Source organism: Bicyclus anynana, chromosome 1 (genome assembly GCF_947172395.1).
Source record: "Bicyclus anynana chromosome 1, ilBicAnyn1.1, whole genome shotgun sequence".
NCBI classification, from domain to species: Eukaryota; Metazoa; Arthropoda; class Insecta; order Lepidoptera; family Nymphalidae; genus Bicyclus; species Bicyclus anynana.
In genome coordinates, this window is record NC_069083.1 from 16,162,800 (window position 1) to 16,185,925 (window position 23,126).

Sequence of the window (23,126 nt, forward strand, 5' to 3'; positions counted from 1 at the left end):
TTACTGTACTCAGATGTGTACAGTTCCAGAATGTTTAGAGTTATCCTAGGAAATATTATTTTTATATCATTGAATTTATGAACGTACTAAATCATGGCATAAAAATATTTTAAAGGCACTGCTATCAGCTTTAAGATCAAGTTAAGGTTCAACTTCTGATTGCGGTCTAGCCTTTCATTAAGTTTTTACTTACTTATTTACGTACTTCGGTTCACTGCAGTTCGTAGCACAACTTAAATAAGCTGAATTACAGCGGTGTAGATTAACCTCTTAAGCGCTTTTCATAAAGAATCTAGAACCTCCTTTGATTATTCAATTTTCACATTTTCATTCGAAACCAACTAAATTAATCCTGGTAACAAAAATGAGAAATATTTCCTCTTGCGCGATAAATAAGATTAATATTACAGGATGCGGACGAGCGAGTATAAATCATTTGCAGATTGCGGCCATGTTTTGCCATTTTTAACAAACTTACAAAAAGTAAACGACTAAGAATTATGTGTAAGCTATGCCTCGATATATGCCTCCACACATTTCTTTTTTTTTTAAGAATATTTGCCATATCTTTTTAAATATGACCAATATTCCCATTCCCCTCCAACTAGTCGGGAAAGACTGAATTAATAGTGGGTACGACAATAGACCAACGGGTCGGGGAAACTCACCACCACCGGTGATGAGTGTGACCGCTCTTACCGTTGAGCTATTGAGGCTATAAAAGGCATCGTACTTACTCGTTAAAAAATAATTATAAAATGATTTTAGTATGTGAAATGGTTTATATTTATTACTAGCTGACACCACGCGGTTTCACCCGCGTGGTTCCCGTTCCTGTGGGAATATGGAGATAATATATATTCTATAGCCTTCCTTGATAAATGGGCTATCTAACACTGAAAGAATTTTTCAAATCGGACCAGTAGTTTACGAGATTAGCGCGTTCAATCAAACAAACAAACTCTTCTGCTTTATAATATTAGTATAGATTTTTATACAGTTTACTTAACGGAACGGACAATCATTTCACATAATAATTTAAGTAACATCTTCAAGAATGAAATATTTTAATGTCTATTATTTATTTTTATAAAGACTTACTTTCTATTTTCATTTCTATTATTTTTCGACGAGTTGGTCAATATTGGATATCAGAAATACCGATATTTCCTTTAAAAACTTTAGTAGAAGCCATACATTTTTTTAATCAGAAACTTGGCAAGTGGAACGCAATAACTTGGCTTTAAATCTTTGTTCACAGTTGCGTTTAAGTTTTCGTCCTGCATCCTTTATTTCTTTATTTGCACATACATTTCTTGAGATACTCGACTTGTATACGAATCACGTTAGGAACTTCTCCACTAAAATCCTAAACGGTGACCTAAGACCTACTGCTCTTGCTACGTCAAATTTGGTGACCTAAGATAACACTACTTTAACATTTTGTCGATACTACGTAAGATTGGGAAAGCCGTGCTTTATAACCGAAGTTTCAATTTCCAGCTCAGGTCGTTTCGGATTTTTTTATTTTCTAAATTGGATCAAATTAGGCAGTGACAATACCACACAACCGTCAAATACACACTGATATGAAAATAATAAAGCGAATTGTTATACAATTGAACGTCATGTAGTTCTAATTTTATCTTCCAAGATTACGTACACATTACTAACAAGTTAAATTAAAACTTGTAAAAATCATAAAATATATGCAATATTACAGCTGGTATATTCACTAACTGTGGTCTACTAACCACCAAATATAATTAACATCTAATCAATAAAAACTGCATTGTTCGTATTCCGTAAACATCCAGTGTAAACAAAATAATGAATAGTAAATCATATGATTTTAAAATTATGAATGGCTAGTTGGTAAAGTTACTCCAAGTTAGTGAATATTTGCGAGCAGGTTTGTAATACATTGTTGCTATTGGCTATTGGTAGAATGTAACGAAGGCTTGAGCGAATCCGAGAGCGCATCAGTTAGTAGCTTAGAACAGGACCACAATCTCCACAATCGCTATTGCTCCCGTGAGTAAATCGGAAAAGCAAGTAGGTGTAAAATAGACAACGTCTACAGCAGTAGATTTTATTGGAATAGTTCTGAACCACTCCAACTTATCTAGATTTATGTTACAAAGAGTGATTGATCGTTAGACTAGAAGTTCAACACCGATTTATAACTACTGCCGTCGCTTGAAACACGAAATTTAGAAGACACACACTGTCGTAGCGATGTGGGGGAAAAGAGGCCATGGTACCCTGGTGGGGTTGATTTGAAAGGGGTGACAGCAAGAGTTCAATTAAAAATAAAAAAATCGAAAATCCAAATGTTCACGCCTTATAAAACTCATTAGACAAAAATATGCCTCTACAAAGCCTCCAGTAACATTAGACTCGCTTGAAATTCGAATACGTTTTTTTTTATTGTACCTTATTAGTTGTGATGAAACGTTGGCAAGATTTCATGAGCAAGCTTTTTTGGAGTATAGAGTTATTTAACCAAACCGTTAAATTGATAATAATTTAATCGAAATCTCATTTCTAGTTTCGAAGACACATTGTGATTTGTGTATCAACAATTCGGTTAAAATGTCGATCTTATAATCACAAGGATGTAGATTGTAATTTAGGTACTAATATTATGGTTAATTAGAAATTAACTAGTAAGCGCTCTGTAGCTGTGGTATTTTGGCAAAAGTAGATTACAGAGCTCTTTGACATTGATAAATTATATAACCTTGACTCCTAAATCAATCTTCAACTAACCTTGAGCACCTAAAATCAATCTATCTTAATGAGAAGTAATATAATTATTGGCTTTTTCTGTCGTATAAAGATAAAACCTACTTGGTTATTGTACCATTTATAGACAGAGAAGACTAAAAACTCGATTTAAGCCAACTTCCAAAATGAACAAAGGGTTTGTGACAGTGATCAAAAATTAATGTCTTAAATAATTTTGCAAGCGATGTACTCGAGTTTATTGTTTGTAGGATTTTAAAATTACACAATTTATTTTTGGCCCCTGATACGGTGTAGATCCGATAAGAAAATTCAAAGACAAAGGCGTTTTTCTGTTTAGAAATTTCTGATATTAAAATCGTTATTCTGTCTAAATTGTCTATCAGGAGTATTTCAAAAATTTCTAATTTTAACTAGTTTTATGTTATCTAGTACGTGTATGTATTAAAAGATTAACCTTTTTTTTACACGTAAGCAGTACAACTAACTAAAGAATCACCACGATCGACTGAACAATCTACAACGAAAATAAACGAATTTTTATTTGTTTTATAGATGAATATAGCTAATAATATTTGTCGGGGCTGACCACTCAAGCTGTCTCTACCACACAAGTCACTGAAGTCGAGGAGTGTAGACAGAGAAACTCAGAACATCCACATCGATCGCACATAGATCAATATTTGAGTTAAGATTTGATTAATTACATAGTTATTATTGATACTTGGACAGGAATGTAATTAATTAATAATTAATTACATAAACATATTAACAATATAATTATGTATACAAGAAAATAATAATTCCACTCACCTGTCTGTCCATAGGCAAAGATGCAAGCATTGTACCCTTCGAAGGCATTATCTAAGATGTCACGTCCGAGACATTCGAACACAGTCTTTTGCGAGGCAAAGTGTGGCAGCGTGGGTTCCAATGAGAAGAAACAGTGGTCGAACGCGAACGTCTTTGGTTGTTTCCTGGAACAAAAGATATTATTTATAATACTGCCTTTTGTGAAGCATTTTCTTTAGCACAGTACAAAATATAAAACCAATACAATTCTTTTTAAAATTACACTAAGCTGCAAAGTCTTAGAGTCTAAGATCTGAATTAAAAACGACCTTCACCCATCTGTTTATTGGATAAAAAGTGTTTTATATCAAATTAAATACGTTTTAAATATATTGCGAGTAGATTTCATAAAGATCTCCCGCTGGCCTATTCACTATTTTAGTATTTGTTTAGTTATTAAAATAACTAAGTACTGTATGATATCCACCAGTAGGTAGTCACCGCATGACATTTGTTACATAAAATCTCAATTTCGTATATGGCAACTAGCATGCGTCAAAGATAGTGAGTTAACCTACTGTCCAAACTATTATTAACCATTATAAACTATTAATGACAGATAGTTTGACCAGAACTATTTAGGCAACCTACTCGCAACATATTTTTTTAAAATACTAATTTTGAAAAACACATTTCATCCATTTAACAGAGGGGTTCTGGTCGGTTAATTCGGATATTCTACTATTATTAGTGCCTATTTATTAATTAAAATATAAAATTAAGAAACCCAACTCTTCTAGAATATCGAAAGAGTCTTACTATTTCTTCTCTATGTAATATTTGAATAGTAATACCTACTTGATTGTATACGCTAATACGGTTTATTACAGAGGAATACTTCTGGAAACATCTTACGTGTACCCATAAACTTGAAGCCTCAGTGCATTTATTTTCAATGTCAACCACACTCTTTAGATGAAAACACAGCAATGCTGAAAAGCGCTTGAAATGAGCACTAGTACTTCACCGGACATAGAGCTAGTCACAAAGAGCTCTACTACCAAAACACAGTGCAGTAAATGAATTCCGTTAATAATGTATCATTCAGGTTTGTAGAGCAAGGCCTACATCACACGCATCAGTCAGCAAGCTCTGGAATACGTCAGAACGAATATGACAAGAAGGATTACACACGGCATAACACAGTTGATGGATGGTCGTGTCGGGCGTATCCATTAGCTTAATTTAATTAAGCGATCCGTGGCTGCGTGTTGCTCAAACTATTCACAAAAAGGTTGCGCTTATTACATAGTTCGCGCACTTCCTGGCTTATTTTAATTAGGTACAGTGCAGGGCCTGCAGCCAAGTGGTATGTCGAATCTCTTTCTACGATCGAAAACGCTTCGACAATTAAAAAATGTATTGGAATGACATTTGCTATCGACAGGTCACGTGATCAAGTTGTCGATCGGATCTGTCATTGCCATACATTTTTTTTTATATACATCGACGTTCCACTTGGCTACAGGCTCTGGATAGTTAGATACTGTAATGCATTTTAGGCTGTTACTCTTACTACTAACTAACTAGGTACGAGGAACGACCAGTGGACACTGCACTATATGAACTTAGATATTTCTAGTACCCACAACTCACAACGAAGATCAAACACTCGGCATCTGGAAAACTACAAGCAGTTTTAATAAATACCTAAGTATCCCTTTTTGTACAAATATTTATTATATATAGGTTAGGTTACGAATTTAGGTCATAATCATGACTACAAGCTATTAGACTTCATCCAATTTAAGAATTATATTTATTTCTAAATTGATCTGTGATGGGAGTCGAACCCGAAACCGGAAGATTCTCCCGATTATAAATCAAAGCATTTCTAACAGTGCCAGACAAGTGACTAAAAGTATTAAGAAAATATTCAGTTACGTGCACTACATAGATGCATAAAATGCAATGCATACCCTGAGGATACATTACGTATTTGCATTGGAGGCGAAATTTTCCATTTTGTACAATTCGTATGTTTAGAGCCTACCCTAGTTAAAAACCGTGTGCATGCATGCCTCTGCCCATAAGCCTATAACCAGTAAATACATCCTTCCCATAATAAAGCAACGCATACACTATTACTTTAGCCATTTCGTCAGAATGAGACTTCTCTAACATAGGATGACGTCATAACAAGGCAAGCAAGGTTTTACCGTGCTAAGAAGTGTTTATACCAGAGCTTTACCTTCCATGTTTTTATGCACTAATTTATAGCACTTGTGTGTCACTTGCGCGTTTAGCACCAAGGTTTAAAACTATTTGCACGCAATCTGCAACTGACATGCAGGTTTACGTTTTTACCGCTCGAGTTGCAAGGAATTTACAACTCGTATGCAAGAACACTTGCATAAACATAGCTCAAGTATCACGTTGGATCAGTAAAACGCAAGACGTGCATTTCTAATTAACCTTGCCCCCAATAGATACAATGGTTGTCTGTATGCATCCTTGTACCTATTAAGCAAGTTTTTGACGTGCAATTGTGATTGAAAGGACTTAATAAATATTAACAAATAAAAAATCTGTCTTCGTAGAAAGTAATTCTAACCCTAGCTGAGTAATTTGTTGTAGGCTTTTATTAAACCAAAGATCGTTTAGAATCCTTATAGATTAAATTTTACTTTTTATTACTTATTTTTACAATTATACTAGCGGACCTGGTCAAGCTTCGCTTTGACTTATGTGCACTTCTTTCCTATCCCTACCCTACACTACCCTACCCCTAGACCTAGACTGAGGGTTTGTGGGAAATCAGCTTGATTTATAACCTACCAACTAATAAATAGGTATATTACCAATTAATAAGGTATAGAGCCGTCATAGAGATTTAAGTATTTAGCATGCTAGTACCACAATTTGCCCATGTATTAACAAAGTTTCAAGCTAAATGAAAGCTTGTAAAAGCACGAGCAGTTCTAGACCTACTTCACAACACCAATATTACCCAGCAGAGTATAAATAAGAAAATAATCTCTCAGCGGGCGTAGCGCTAATAACCCCAGCAGATAAGGTCCCGGCGAGGGATTATGGAGACTAAAGCACTACTATTTTTCATTTCCCGAGAGCAGCTTATTAGATACCTACTCGTATATCAATTTCTTTTGTAAAAAAAAAACTATATTCTCCATAACTAGCGATCCAACTTTTTTATTTTTTGCACATAATTCCACATTCACTCCCTTTAGGGAATTCCTCCTTCAAGGGTTGAACTTCGTAAAACCTCTCTAAGTGGAATCCATATGAAAATTTGAGCTGTACATTGATGGACATAGATATATCCCATGACTAGTATACGTCTATAAGTACATAAATAAAAATAAACACATAGTTTATGATAAGGGCTCTTTACTAGTAGAGTTCATCTGGAGAATTACTACCTAGTCATTTCTCCTGTCAATCAGTATTGAAAGGAATGTTACTGGGGAAAATATACATAAATATTGATATGTATACCTCAAGATGAACTGTTATGTTATGTAGAGGATATATCATTGTAGGTTATGTTCTAAGCGAGCGAGCCTTGCAAGACAATGTTTTTATTAGAATTGTACATTTTATATGTTGTAATTGTGTAATAAAATTCTTATACCTCGGACTACCCTTCTCCATTTTGACAAATGGAGAAAACTCAGGTCATGTCTTTTTGAAACATGGGTGACTTCATTTCGTACCGTAATAGATGTCTAATAAATGAGTAAAATTTGCCAGCAGCAGTGTACAAAAGAATCACATCAGTAACATAGAAACAGTAATTTAGAAACAGTCAAACTAATTTACTACAACGTGTCCAAATTACACGGCGTTAGTTTAAACACACGTTAGGAAGCCATTACCTAAATTAATGGTAACGGTTTTAGGTAAAATATACATACCGTGTCCGCAAGATTAGTCCGACAAACGTTAGGTACCTACAGTTTAAGGAGGTCACCACCCGCCCTTTTGTTCTAATCCCCTAAGTGGTTACTTTTAATACGCTAAATGGTTATACGTACAATTAGAATAAGTACGTCGGCCTACAAATTTCGTCAAAGATGCTTAAATTGGCGAATAATTTAAGCATCTTTGACGAAATATCTTCAAATCATCGTCATAAAATATATTTCGGTTAAGTATTGAAAAAGCATTTCGGCCCATAGCATTGTAGCTTTGAATTAGTGCAAGAATATTTTAAATCGTATGAAAGTTTCGGAGGTTCTACATCATTTTTACAGCCAAAGCTAGAAACTTTGTCTCTTTGTAATATAGTGCAAAAGTGTAGATTTATTTCTTCTACTTTCATTCTAACGCAACTTAAAGCAAAGTAGCTTTTCTACTTCGTATAAAAGAGCTGAATGAGTCTAGGGCGGATTGCTCGTTTCTTCAGCTCTCCTCACAATAGCGATAAATGAAGAGAGATGTGTTGTGTTCCCCGACGACACAAAAAGCATCACGGTACCTCCTGTTGTATAGAACGCGATGATTTATTCAATACCGGACCTCTAGGTCAAATGAAATATACAATTATATATTTTAAAACATGAATGACTGACTACAAAGAATGAAGTTTCCATTTTAGCCGTATTATTCAAAACTCTCACATATCTATCTTCTTAATAAGATAGGAGTAGCATAGAATAAATGTTTGACTAAGTAAGTTTATCAACATGCAAACCTGAATCTTTAAGTGAAATGATTTAGTTTAAAAAACAAATGAGAAAAATCTAATTTAAGACATTCCATTCATTCTATTTTGTGAATGCTCGGTACCTATACCAATCGCAAATTGTAAAGTCTGCTTGCATAACAAAAGCCATACATTTGTAATACTTAAAGCACTTAACTGCATTCAATAAAACTTATTTTTTACCATTAAAATCAGTAGTAGTAAACAATCATTATAAATAAAACAAGGTTTATATAAAAGAAATTCTGCACAAAAGTCGTTTGAAGTCACGTTGAATTTTAATGTCAACAACTTGAAATAGCGACATTTTTCTGTAACAGCAAGCAGGCACGTCAACTCCTCGACGTGTAGCTCAGGCGACAGGACGCCGGAACACTGCGCCGCGGCTGCCAGGGCAAGAGTACCTCTCCGCTGGCAGAAAGCCAACATACTTATTCATAATGCAAAGAGAAACCGCAAAGCAATGACACCGAGACGGAGTTTTTAAACACAACAAAGTAAGATACTTTATGATATCAACTTCAGAAGTTTCGGCAGCACAGCAGATAAGACCTTGATTAAATATGAATTGTTACGGTTCTACGTCAGAAGTGTCCTAACTTTTAATTTAGAAGTAAAACTTCGGAAAATTCATCTTACATTCTTCACATTTATTTAACAGTAGCGGGCGCCCGCGACTTCGTCCGCGTGGAATTCAGTTTTCACAAATCCCGTGGGAACCATGGATTTTTCCGGGATGAAAAGTAACCTATGTGTTAATCCAAAGTAAAATCTATTTTCATTCCAAATTTCAGCCACATCGCCGCAAAATTGACCAAGTTTCATACAAATTTGTATCCCCTATTTTATCTCCTTGGGGGTAAAATTGATCAAAATGCTTTCTTAGTATGCCAAATTTCAGCCTCGGTTCAGTGGTTTGGGCCGTGCGTTGATATATCACTAGGTCAGTCACCTTTGAGTTTTATATGTATATTTAGATCAACAGACGCCCTGCGATTTTACTTGTGTAGTTTCCGATCCCGTGAGAATACGAGCATAAAATATACCCTTTGTTACTCGGTAAAGACGCAGCTTTCTAGTGTTGAAATTATTTTTAAAATCAGTACATTTGTTTTAGAGTTAAATCGTAACAAACAAATCAAATCAAATCTTACCGCTTTTCAATACTAATCTAGACAAGCCAGGTCGATGCGCTTTTCGCGGTTGACTAATTTTAACCGATTTTCAGGACTTGCACCTCAACAAAGCTGTATATTGTACAAAATACATACCCTAAACTATGATCAAAATGTAAGTAAACAAATCAATAGAAACGAATAAAAAGCGTCCATAAACTTTTACTTACGCAATTGCTACTTTACGCACCCTATAAACTACGAAATCATTAGGATATACGATGGCAGTGGAGTCGGTGCGAATTGCCACTAGATCTCCATTAGCGGCGCTAATGCTGTGTCGCTCAGGTCCTGCGAGAAACAGCCAACAAAGCAATTTATTTTTATGTGACCCCCCTGATACCATTTCTAAGACGAGGCAAAGATTTAAAAAGCAATCTTAAGTGCCTATCTTCACTATTCGAAGTTTTATAAATTATTAATTTTCTAATAGTACTTAATTTTGAATTAATTAACCGACTTCCAAAAAGGAGGAGGTTCTACGTTCGGCTGTATGTATGTTTTTTCATCAATATTCGATGAATATCGATTCAATTACGGAAAGTAATAACAATGTAGTCACTGATGAAATTCAATTTGGGACGATAACCTTTAGTCTTGCGTTTGCCGATGGACTGTATGTTTGGTCTTTCTAGAAGATTCTAGATTGATAAGTAATTTGGAAAGGTCAATTTTGTAATTCTTAAAACGATTTTAGAAAATTTTGTAACCATAATAATGAACATCTATGGGAATACATATATTTGTTTTTTTTTTTCAAGCACTGCATTAGCATGTAATAGCCAACAGCAGTGGAACCACGCTTGGAAGAAGATGAGCGAACCGTAGGATATTCAACTTAAAAGTTCAGTCCAAACTGAGTAAGTACTATTATATTATGTACAGTGGTTCTACAAAATTCATGTCCCTCGCTAAGTTTTCAAATTACACACCCGATCTGCAGTGCAGTGCCAAGTTACGACTGTATCGTTCCAAGCGACGTGTCAACTTGCTTTCTCTACGTGTTTTCTTTGAAGCAAGTATTGAAGTCTTCCTGAATTACCGTCATACTAAGCTGACAGCTCGTGTCTCGCAGCCCGCAAAAGCCATAAAACTGGCTCCACATAAACACGCCCAGTTGTGACTATCGTGTCTCAGTGTTATACTGCCAGCACGCCGGAAGACTTCGCTTAGTTAGCCTTCAGATAGTGTAAAGGCATAGAGAAAATTATAAAAAGGTTATATTAAAGAATGGGCACATGGTGTGACTATTAAATTAAATAATAATACTATCTCTATAAATCCTAGTCCTAGTAATATTATAAATGCGAAAGTTTGTATGGATGTTTGTTTGGATGTTTGTTACTCTGTAATGCCGCTACTACTGAAGCGATTTGGCTGAAATTTGGAATGGAAATAGATTTTACTCTAGAATAATACATAGGCTACTTTTCTCCATGGTTTCTCGAAATTTGCGAAAACTGACGATTTTGATAATCTGAATATTTGTTACTCTTTCACGCCTCGGACAGAACCGAATTAGATGAAATTTGGTATAGAAATATAATATAGAGTGGATAAACACATAGGCTACTATTTATCTAGGAAAAATCCATGTTTCCCGAGGTATTTGTGAAAAACTCAATTCCACGCGGAGTCGAGTCAAGTCGCGGGCGCCCGCTAGTGAATCAATATTTCCCTAAGCTATGTCACAATTTGAGGAGGACTAAAGCCGTTGTTATTATCTTTTTTAATGTTTTCTACATTTTTGTTCTTACGGATTGAAATAATATGTTACAAAATTATGATTAGAATTTCCTTTCGATTTTATAGATTATCAGTATAATGTAAATTGTTTTACAGTAGATAGTTGTACATTATCCCTTACTACGATGCCTCGATGATTGCTAACTAAGTAAGAAACAGTTAAGTAATCAAAAACAGACATTTCGATTTAATTTATTTGTATATATAAATTATATCCGGCAATAAATACTTTATTGTTAAGAATATCAGGTTAACTCTTGATGTAGACGTATAAATCAAGTTTGAGCAGAAGAAAGCTTCAAAGAACAAAAGCATCGCTCTTAAATTTTATGATGTTATAAAAGGGAAAACATTACGAGATGTTTTTACACTACCTATTTCAAAAGTCGTACAACACAAAAGCTCAGTATAAAACGAAATTTTAATATAAATTAAGTTCTACGTCCCCGAGGACATGGGAATTCATGCAATTATCCAAAAACTGAATATACTCGTAATAGACGCTGGTAAAATGTCGTCATTGTTTTTAATAATGTATTCTGAATTTAGAATACACCTATGCAATAATAGTAGTAATAAATAAATAGTATGATAAAAGACTCATAGATCCTTAATTTTTTACTTATCTATTTCTTGTTTTAAGGTATATTTTTTTTAATAAGTTTTTATCTCTCATTTATTAATTTGATGTTTATAAAATACAAAATATAGTACAAAACGCTCCATAAAAAAAGTTCAACTCGCTGCGGGACATTTCAATGCCCAAGTAAACGGTGGTTGTGCCTTCAGTATTCACCCTTGATCCAGCAGTTAAGCGAAAGCTTCATAAGGTGTTGGTCGAAGCTTTTCGCTATAAGACCATTGAGTGAAACAACTAAAATAAGTAATTATCAAATTATTCATAAAAAAATCATTAATTAGTTATTGAAAATAAGCAAACCGAATATAAGAGGACGACAAGTATTTTTTTATTTTTATTAATAAAATAATTAATGATAAAAAATCATATCTTTAATTTTTATTACTTACTGGCCAGTTAAATAGCTTTTAGTGTAAACTACGACTTTATTAGAATAAACGATAGCGGTTTAAAATGGGGCGCGTTGCCACTATATATCCATTAGAGTAACGCTGGTGGCGAAAAACAAACAAGTTAATTGCCTGGGCCACGGAACGATAGACCCGTTTTTACTTCTGTTCGCTATTACACGCTAATTTATAATTAATTATAATAATCTATATTTTAATATATTACGCGCAGTGTGAGGTAGGTAGAATAAGTCCGTAGATAAAATGAACACTTTAAACCTATTTATTGCAGAAATACCGATAACTATACACACTGTCACTATTACATAGTATATGGGTGAAAATATAAAATTAAACACTTATGCACGTGTAAAGAGAGGCGTTTTTTTTCTCGTCTATCCTTAAGGGTGAGACCAAACGAGCGTAATTTTGTGAGTTGTCAGTCGCGTAATTTCGGTCGCAGAAATTCGCATGTAAGTCGGAACACAACTCATTTTGCGACGCCGTGTGTCAGGACTTGGACTTTTGTATAAAACCGAATACAGCAGAAATTATGCGACTGACAACTCACAAAATTACGCTCGTTTGGCCTCACTCTTAAGGATAGACGAGAAAAAAATCGCCTCACTTTAGGCCGGGTTCCCACTACGCCGGACCGGCAGATCTGCCGAAAACCGGACACCGGACAGAGTGCTCACATTACATCGGATCCCGGAAGAAATTCAGACAGTCCTCAGTTGAATTTGGACCTGCGCGCACAATGGACGACGAAATTGTTGTGTTGTGGTGGTATCTTAATAGAAGGCAAAATAAAAGAAAACATTGGGTACACCCTATTTTACGGGAAAGATTTTCACTTGGAACATTTGAAACATTAATGGGTGAACTTAGAAGAGACGAATCAAAGTTCTTCAATTATTTTCGAATGACAGCAACCACTTTTGACGATTTACTGGGACGACTAGACATAAGAGTACGAGATACAAGTTTCAGAGAATGTATTTGCCCAGAACAAAGATTAGCCATATGTCTAAGGTAAGATTATTTTATGCACTAGATTGCGTAATAATAGTTTTGACGTAGGTACCTACTTAAGACTGTATGAATGAATGAATGTTTGCTATGTATGTTTGTTTCATGAATGTGAATATATATAATGTGTGTGTGTGGGAGGGTGTATGTATTTGATAATCATTATGAATTAAAAATGCAAACAATTATTTAAGTATTTATTTGTACTCAAACTTAAATCCCTTCAAAATCTAAGTAATCTGAGTCTTGGGAATGTATGGAACGATTACTAGATGCTGATGGCGAAGCTGGAATCGGATTCGATGTCTGAGATGAAGTTGATGGTATAGATGTTGTTGCCTGTTGATTGCTACTATTATATTGCGTAGAGTATCCAGGGTAGTGTTGATCTTGCGTAGGTATTGGCTGTTGATTGACGCTATTATGTGTGTAGTATCCAGAATACTGATCTGGTCCGGTTATCTGATTATATGAATCACGCCAATGTCCGTAATTTGGTCTCTCATAATTCCTACTTTTAATTTTTTGCAACATTGTCATGACGCTAGCTTGAAATTCTAAAGTCTCTTCGATAGTTAAAGTGTTCAAGATTGGTACAATGCCTTTGAAGAAAGATAGATGATGGTTTTCCTTTTCTGGGTTTATTCTGGAGTCCAAAAACTTTACCATCCTGTCATTTACCTCTTTATTATCAATTTTTTTTATCTTTAATTAAAGGTGAACGAAAATCTGATTCCATGCCTACTTCAGTCTCGGTTCTTGCTTTTTTTGAAACTGACTCATGTGGTGGTCGAGGTTCGGAGACTTTTTTCAAAAACATTAATTGCTCGTGATATAAATAATTTCGTGTATTTTTGGTCGAAGATCCAGATTTAGACTCATCTTTTTGTTTCTTTACTGTCTTAAGCCACGAATCTCGTATATTATTCCATTTAGTTGAAACCTGTTTTCCTGAAATCAATAAAAAAATATCATAAAACAATACAATTTGTTTCTTGGTGACGTATAAAGTAATAATGTATTAACAAAAAATACTTTTTTTTTCAGATATTTAGCTTCAGGGTGTTCATTCAAAGAAATACATTACTCATACAGAGTAGGCGTTTCGACAATAAGTAAACTAATAAAAGAAATGACCCACGTCATTTGGGAAAACCTAAAGACAGATTTCCTTAAGCTGCCTGATACTGAGAGAGAATGGGAGGACATCGCTTCAGGATTCGAAAGAAAAGCCAACTTTCCTCACTGTCTTGGAGCAGTAGATGGCAAACATATCAGAATTTTGAAACCAGCCAAGAGTGGTTCTATGTTCTTTAATTACAAGGAGTATTATTCTTTTGTATTAATGGCAGTTGTCGATTCAGAGTACCGATTTATTTTTATTAGTGTGGGCTCATTTGGCAAGGAATGCGATTCTAGTTTATTAAAGGATAGTACATTTTGGCAAAAGATCAAGGATGGATGGTTTAAATGTACCAAAGCCTAGACCGCTTCATGAAAACTTGCACGAAGAATTACCGTTTATACTTGTTGGCGATGAAGGCTTTGCTTTAACACCTAATCTCCTACGTCCATATGGAGGTACACATTTGAATACTGATAAAAAGATTTTTAACTATAGACTAAGTCGAGCAAGAAGGTATGTTGAGTGCGCTTTTGGTATTCTGGCAAATAAGTGGCGAATAATCCATCGAGCTATAGATCTCAACGTAGACACAGCAATTCAAGTAATTAAAGCTTGTGCAGTCTTACATAATTTTGTAAGAGAAAAAGATGGTATAAATTTTGAAAGTTACCAAAATATAGAACATAGACAAAAACAAGAAACTACACCCATGAATCGAAATGTGTCGAGTCGAGGTGGCCCTAATGCCAACGCTATACGGACATTATTTACTAATTATTTTGTTTCAGATATTGGTTCCGTTCCGTGGCAGGCAGCAGCTATAAAATAAAATTTATCAATGCATTTACATTTTATCAATAAAACATTAAAAACTCACCGTACTGTTTTCTTTCTTTTTCATCCAGTTCATCGAAGTTTGGTTTCAGTATTAAACATACTTCACGCCATGCTGCTAACTTTAAGTTTTTGTCTTTATAAACGTCTTCGGTCTTATCCCACAGAACAGGTCTCTCTTGGACAAGCGTAATTAAAGTTTCTGCTTGAATATCCATGCTAAACGTCTACTTTTACCAGAACATGCGAGCCGAATGACGTGAGTGGACCACGGGTTGGGGCGAGGGGAGCACGAGCGGGGCGAGCGGGGGACAGATACCGGCACAAACTCGTTCACATTACTCCAGGCCCGGTCGTTCTACCGGCAATTCGTAGTGACAAAACGTTCATATCAAACATATTATCCCGGGTCCGGCAAAAATGCCGGACCTATAATATGAATAGCTTCATATAAATTGTACAGCCACTAGCTCTTCTGGCAGATTTACCGGCGCGGCAGATCTGCCGGTCCGGCGTAGTGGGAACCCGGCCTTACATGTAGGGAAGTACATAGTTTTAGGAACCAGTTGGGAAATTAAGTAAAAAATAAAGACATACAAATAATTTATTTACACACACATGTACTTTGTCACAAGAATTTAAACAAAATCAAAGATCTATCACTACACTATCTTAATAACAAATTTTCAAACTCTAAATGGACAGAGCTTTGACCTTACTTGTTGACCCTATACAAAGTATCGCCCAGAATGAAATGCGCAATGACTTATCCTCATATAGTCTTGCTGGCCTGTCTCGCCATTTTTAATCCCTACTTTGATGATGTCATCTCAGAATTCTCCTAACTAGAGTTTAATTTAATATTTTTAATTTTTCTTTTTACCATTAAAGACGTGATTAATTTTTACACTTGACCTCTTACTTATCAAATGTCGCGAATCCATAAGATGGTACCAAATGCCAGCTCATCACAAATATCAAAAACTAATACGTAACAAACGAGAAAATACTCTAATCTGAAAAACGCAAGTCCTAATACACTTACTAGATACTTTCCAGTACGTAGGTACTCCACAGTTATACGAGTAGGTAGGTACACCAGTCGTAGCGTAATTTCGACGTGAATGAGAATATAACGAGCGCCAGTAAAGCGGAAAATTGCAGCTTTACCCCGTAAACTACACAACCATTAGGATATATTATGATACTGCCGGAATCAGGGCGAATCGCCACTACTTTACCATTAGCACTGTGCTATGTCACTCATATGTTGCGAAAAACAGCTAAGTTAATCATTTCTGCGAAGTAACATTTATGAAAAACTAGCCGACGCACCACGGTTTCCCTCGCGTAGTTCCCGTTTTCGTGGAAATACGGGGATAAAATATAGCTTTAGACACTCACAAATAACGTGGCTTTCTAGAGTAAAAGAATTTTCAAAATCGGTTTAGTAGATCCAAAGTTTACAAGGTACTCTTTATAAGACTAGCGGGCATCTTATATCGCCCATCTATCTATCTTATATCGCCAATATAAGCAAATTATTAAATTTTATTTACATTATTATGTGTATTGATTACCAAACTACGAGTATACTGGTCATGGATTCAATTTTTTTTTTATTCTTTACAAGTTAGCCCTTGACTACAATCTCACCTGATGGTAAGTGATGATGCACTCTAAGATGGAAGCGGGCTAACTTGTTAGGATGAGGATGAAAATCCACACGGCATCGTACCGGAACGCTAAATCGCTTGGCGGTACGTCTTGACCGGTACGGTGGTAACTAGCCACGGCCGAAGCCTCCCACCAGCCAGACCTGGACAAATTAAGAAAATCTCAATCTGCCCAGCCGGGGATCGAACACAGGACCTCCGTTTTATAAAATCGGTTGCATTTCGTCACTTTACAACCTTTTAATACTCGTAAAAGTAAGTAAAATTGTAACTTTTAAAATGTGTTCTACTCTTTTATGTGCATAGGTACGAATAAAGTGTAGTCTTAGTTCTCGAATAAAAATTTTGATAGAAATCGTCTAGACTAATTTAGGTCTCAAGTGAGGTGCCGTGAAAAGGATTAATAGCAATGTGAATTTCAAATCCATTGTATAATCGCCGGCGCTCGGGAAAGAATTTCAAATATGGAATTTAATTTTACTTCACTGTAATAGTTCATTATGGTCGCTCTTGCTGAATCATAACAACTTTATTAAATACTACCCAACGCTCCGCGGTTTCAACCGCGTAGTTCCCGTTTCCGTGAGAATACATGGATAAAATATAGCCTATGACACACACAAATAACGTGGCTCTCTAGTGGTAAAAGAATTTTCAAAATCGGTTTAATAGATCCAGAGATTACCCCCTACAACACCGCAAACTTCTTTTATCTTAATATATAAATGTGAAAGGTCAATTCATCACGAAATCTACTTGGAAACTACTTGACATATAGAGGATGAAATTTGGTAGGGAGGTAGTTTATAGTTAGTGGACATACGCTAAGAACGGATTAAGGAAGTCTAGGCGGACGAATTCGCGGGCCTCCGCTAGTATTAGTATAGACTAGCACCTCGCGATTTCACTCGCGTAGTTCCCGTTTCACTGAAAATATGGGGATAAATTATAGCCTATGTTATTCGCTGATAATGTAGCTTTCAACCGGTGAAAGATTTTTTCAAATCGGATTAGAAGTTTAGGCGTAAAAGCGTAATAAACAAACTCACATAAGCATTTAATAATATTAGTCAGTAGGTATCATATCTACACGATACGTTCTGAGCAGCAGCTCTGACGGCGCATTACGGCAAAGCTGCGTTGTCAGCTCGGATGTGGGGCGCTTGATTTATTTCGCTCCCACTCTAATGCTTATACCCCATTGTTATCTTGTAGCGTGTAGATATGCCGTGTTTCCGTAGTTCATATTTCACAGGCTTCGGCTTCGCACTTCATCGCCGCAACTGATACCTACCAGGTTTCAATACATAAAAATAAATTCGAAATGTTTTTCAGTGATTTCAAAATAACTGTGTTTTGTAAAGTGGTAATATTTATTTACATGGTATAAAAAAAACAAACGAGCTTTTTTCAAAAAAATATTCCATCTAACTGTCTTTCTGTTTGTCCGGTTGTTCTAAAGATTACTTTGGAACGGCTGAACCGATTTTAACGGGAGTTTCACTGGAAGATACAAGAGGAGAAGGAGCAATATATAGGCTACTTTTTATCCCGAAAAAAGCCATGGTTCCTGCGGGATTTGTGAAAAACTGTATTTTACGTGGACGACATCGCGGGCGTTCGCCAGTAGATTAGTATATTTGTTACACTTTTACGGCTAAATATCATATATTCTATCTATCCCTGTTTAAAAGTTTCACCAATTCTGCTGTTTTCTTACCTACTAACAAATGAGAAAAGCTTGAACGGTTCATTGACATTTTTAGTTCAAAGCATTGGTTATATATATTGTATAGTTAGGTATACTAGTAGCTCTATTATATTTGTATACCCCTCTATTATACTGTACGGTACTGGTAAAGAGGGGAACTGCAAGTATTACTGAAGGCTTGCCTACCCTACCCTACTAAGTACAGAGTGATAAAGGTTTTGTGCGGTAATGCTATGAAATTAAATTTATTACAACGCCTTCGTAAAAGGAAAAAAATCACACAGCTCGTCCCGTAGACCGTGGACGCCTCATCCTGAGGTTTTATATCGTAAATCTAATTTGCATTTCCGTAAACGACTTTCAGAAGTTTGGTAATAACGTTTTGAAAAAGCCGTTATTCTTATTTTTCTTTTGTTATTTTTTATTTAAGTGCTCCCTATAAAATAACAACTTAAGTGAAAAATCCAAAGTAAAATTACTAATCTACATAAACACTTTCAATGTTACCCAACAAAAATCGTTTTTTTTAACATCATTGTTGAAGTGATTCCGATATTTTTTATCTTTTTATTCGCCATTAAATTGAAAAAATATTATATTTTGGGAATTAAAATTGTTTTTAAGTATTTTCTTATTAGATAATTACGATTCTAGGAGGATAAAAAGTCATCATCATCATCTCATGTAAAATATTATCGGATATCTGTGAAAAAACACTTAATATTTTTTTTCACCAAAAGGGTTGCAAACAACCTTTAACCACATTATTCTTTTAGTTTCTTTAAATGTCATAAGTAGCCAAAAAGTTGTGTCGAAATTCTTGAAACCTTATCTGACTGGACTAATACGTTAAATGATCTATCATCTAAGACAGACTAAATCTAAGTTACACGGAGCACTATCCAAAGCTATCCCTTACACAGTAGGTAATATACGAAACTAAACTTGGCAGATAATATTCACGCTTGAACTACGTCAATAGAGCGAAAGGAATAACTTGTACAATTGTCGTAGGTAGACGTCAAAGCGCTCGTAAAAACCAATAATCGAAGTCTTGGAATATTACACTGACGTGAGAGTTTGAGAGCAGGGTTGCCACGTGACAGATATTTTGCTTAGAAGCACATTTTATTAACATTCTTTCCTTTCACGAGGCTCGATGTAGTTCATCATACTTTACATAACTGCCAGGATATGAATTGAATATGATTGAATTCTTTCAATATGTTGGTGTATTTATTAAATAACTTATTACCATTGGGTCATATAAATTCACAATTCATATATTTCAAAGAGACTTAGTCTACTAGCACTTTTGAAACGACTCAACTGCCGGTTTGGAAAGCAGGAATCTAAGAAGTGAATCTGATTGTGTAAGAAAAATATAGCACCGTTGGTAGTTTAACTCAATGTCTTACTATTGAGTAACCAAACTGCAGGCGGTTTGGCAACTTAATAATTAATGACTAAGGATCCCGTGTGGGTTTTAAATTATTTGGACATATTCGGTCAATACATAAACACATAAATTTCAGACGTGGTTTATATTAAATAAATATAACTATGTATAACCTAAATTAATAAAATCTATAGTTTTAACTCATGATCCATATCAAAACTTTCCACTAAATTAACTTCACTAGCTTTTCTTACATCGCAGAATATTGTCCTGTCATATTATTTAATATGACAATATTATTTGTTAGCATTATATGATATTATGAGCATATTGTGTTGTGTGGCATAATGCTGTAATAAAGATTTTTTCTTTCTTTCTTTCTTACATCTTTTGTGCTCGTAATTAACTATTCCGCGGTGAAAGAGGTTTCACTTGAAAAAGTAAATCCTGCTTTTATTACTCGTCATTGAAAGGGTTACCCTACCTGCAAGTTCATAATACCGTGGGCTATCTTGACTCAATATCGCTCCCCCGGCAGATTACCTAGTCTACGAATGTACCTGAAGTATTATTGCTACGAATGGGTGCTTTTATACATTATTATGTACCCGTTGTTAGGGTGACCTAGGGTATCTACGTGATCAAGTACTGGTGATGGTGTAGTTATGAGTTAGGGTTAGGCCTATGGATGAAATTTTTTGTTTTGCCCAATTACTTCATTCTTCATGATAGTACGGGTCTTTGTAACAGAGGTTGTTAGAGAAACTCTCGACATACTTATATCTGCCGCCAAGCAGCATGTTTTGTTCTGAAAGTATTTCGGTTCGTATAGTTATTATTAAGTAATAATCATTTAATGATGAAAAAACTCCTATGCCACTAATGATGTTAAATACAGTTAGATGTGTTACTAGGTCATTAAAAATGAGGCGCTCAAAAGAGGAAATTTCAACATCTCAATGTTAGTTGTGGTCAACAACGACAGTTGTATAAACAAATAATACCCAAATATCGTCTACAATGTCGAGTTCTGTGTTCAGGAAGTGTAAAAACTACATATGCATAAATAAATAAAGGAATTAAAGACAAAATTGTGCATGTGTGCGCTCAGTTTTAAAGCCCATTATTCTGGTCACTTTTGCGGTGATTTTGTAGGGACGTAACCGATCTATAAAATTATCATTGTATGCCACAGATTGATGGATACTGGACGCTGAATTGCATAACAGATTCCTATGAGTAGCGTAGGTAGGTACATACACTGCGTGGTGATGTTTAAAAGTATTATATGGCAATGGGTTTTCGCTTTCGACCAAGCGGGAAATTTACGTCTTCCATAAACTAATAACATGAAAAAACGAAAATCAAGTAAGTACAGTTAGATATTTTTTTATGCAAACTCCGCTTATACTATCAACATGTCTAATCTCTCGATAGCAACGACATAGCGTCACTAACCCTTAATCTGCATATAAAAAGTGAATAGGGCGTTATCGGACGTCGTCAGAGTTAACTTTCGCTTTCGTACGTCAGTGGTCCCTCGTAGACGCCGTATCAGCGCTGGGCACACGCTGCGGGAATACTAAACAGATCGCTGAATGTCATGGACCTTTTAGCGCACTTCGTGATTAGATAACAGTATTATTGATCCTGTATTTACATAACATTATGATAGTCCTGTGGATATCCTTTGCCTCCGATTCCGGAGGGTGTGGGTTCGATTCCGGTTCGGGCCATGCACCTCCAATTTTTCAGTTGTGTGCATTTAATGAAATTAAATATCACGTGTCTCAAACGGTGAAGAATTCTCTGCCTGTGTGAATCCAATCCGCATTGGGCCAGCGTGGTGGAATATTGGCCTAACCCCTCTCATACTGAGAGGAGACTCTCACTCAGCAGTGATTTCCTTACATAACATTATTATAAGACTGACAATATTGTAACGTAGGTGTATCTGTATATGAACAGGTTCTGCATATAACGCGAACTGGGTCATATAATGCAATACTTCAAATATGACCTGCTGCAAAAGGCCTGGTCGTAGACGTACCAACATCTTGGCTCAAGACCTTACGCCAGTGGTTTTTTTTTTTTATTCTTTACAAGTTAGCCCTTGACTACAATCTCACCTGATGGTAAGTGATGATGCAGTCTAAGATGGAAGCGTGCTAACTTGTTAGGAGGAGGATGAAAAAAAAACACCCCTTTCGGTTTCTACACGGCATCGTACCGGAACGCTAAAGCGCTTGGCGGTACGTCGTTGCCGGTGGGGTGGTAACTAGCCACGGCCGAAGCCTCCCACCAGCCAGACCTGGACAAATTAAGAAAATCTCAATCTGCCCAGCCGGGGATCGAACCCAGGACCCCCGTCTTGTAAATCCACTGCGCATACCACTGCACAACGGAGGCCATCAAAATTTTACCTAAGTCAAAATCTCAACTATTTGACCATAGTGGTTGCATAAGAAAACTTTTCACTTGCAAGAAAGAAAATACAGTGCGTAGGTATAGCAGGTAAGTCCAATTATGCTCTTAATAAATAATGACATCGATCGCTCTTTAAATTATGCAGTGATGTAAGCTCGAACGTAAAAGGTAATAGCGGTAATGACAACACATTAAACCCTCATTCGCACGAGAGTTTTTTTAACGGACGTTAAAAAGCGTTCAATTACAACAAATGCATTCCCAAGTGTATGTTCTCGAGACAACGTTTTTAAAACACGATGCTTTTTTCGAGCAGTGCTGCATTTTCAATTTTGGCCATTGGAAATAGACCTCCATTAACTTCATACTATATTTGAACGCTTATTTAACGTCCGTTAAAATAACTCTCGTGCGAATGAGGGCTTAGGAGTATTAAATTACATTTGAAATGTGGGCGAGCCATCGCAAAAGCCAGCAAGACTCATAGCCAGCTTTCCTCAGCTTCGTCTATCCTGAAATGGACATTATGTACGTCTGTCGCCTACGCCATAACATCACCGACCGCGGCATATAATACCAACTTTAATAAATTCATTTTAAATTTATTATAAGTATAGATTAGTCAAGGATATTTCATTACAATGGAATACAAAAACAGTTAAAGCTTACGTTTAATAATCAAATTGTGCCCAATTAATTTCG

The 23,126-nt window shown here is 35.6% G+C and overlaps 3 protein-coding genes across 3 annotated transcripts in view; 1 reads left to right on the plus strand and 2 right to left on the minus strand.

Annotated features, from left to right (window-relative positions):
- Positions 1-23,126, minus strand: part of LOC112044204 (kinesin-like protein KIF13A) — a 194,319-nt gene that overhangs the window by 94,680 nt on the left and 76,513 nt on the right. Inside the window, exon 3 of the mRNA XM_052884050.1 lies at positions 3,562-3,725. Coding sequence (XP_052740010.1) covers positions 3,562-3,725 — 164 coding nt within the window. The remainder of the gene's footprint in view (positions 1-3,561; positions 3,726-23,126) is intronic.
- LOC128198469 (uncharacterized) lies at positions 12,880-15,052 on the plus strand. Its single transcript, XM_052884037.1, has 2 exons — positions 12,880-13,254; positions 14,299-15,052. The coding sequence occupies exons 1-2, from the start codon at positions 12,980-12,982 to the stop codon at positions 14,735-14,737; spliced, it is 714 nt and encodes a 237-aa protein (XP_052739997.1). The 5' UTR covers positions 12,880-12,979; the 3' UTR covers positions 14,738-15,052.
- On the minus strand, positions 13,436-15,761 carry LOC128198472 (uncharacterized). The gene is made up of 2 exons (XM_052884040.1): positions 15,255-15,761; positions 13,436-14,202 (listed from the first exon to the last, which is right to left on the minus strand). The coding sequence occupies exons 1-2, from the start codon at positions 15,427-15,429 to the stop codon at positions 13,943-13,945; spliced, it is 435 nt and encodes a 144-aa protein (XP_052740000.1). The 5' UTR covers positions 15,430-15,761; the 3' UTR covers positions 13,436-13,942.

Bases quoted from the DNA above. Each gene is read 5' to 3' on its own strand.
- LOC128198469 (XM_052884037.1), top strand. From the start codon at position 12,980: ATGGACGACGAAATTGTTGTGTTGTGGTGGTATCTTAATAGAAGGCAA. The intron at 13,255-14,298 runs GTAAGATTATTT...TTTTTTTTTCAG, and splicing joins AGATTAGCCATATGTCTAAG to ATATTTAGCTTCAGGGTGTT.
- LOC128198472 (XM_052884040.1), bottom strand. From the start codon at position 15,429: ATGGATATTCAAGCAGAAACTTTAATTACGCTTGTCCAAGAGAGACCT. The intron at 14,203-15,254 runs GTGAGTTTTTAA...TATTGATTTCAG, and splicing joins AAAAGAAAGAAAACAGTACG to GAAAACAGGTTTCAACTAAA.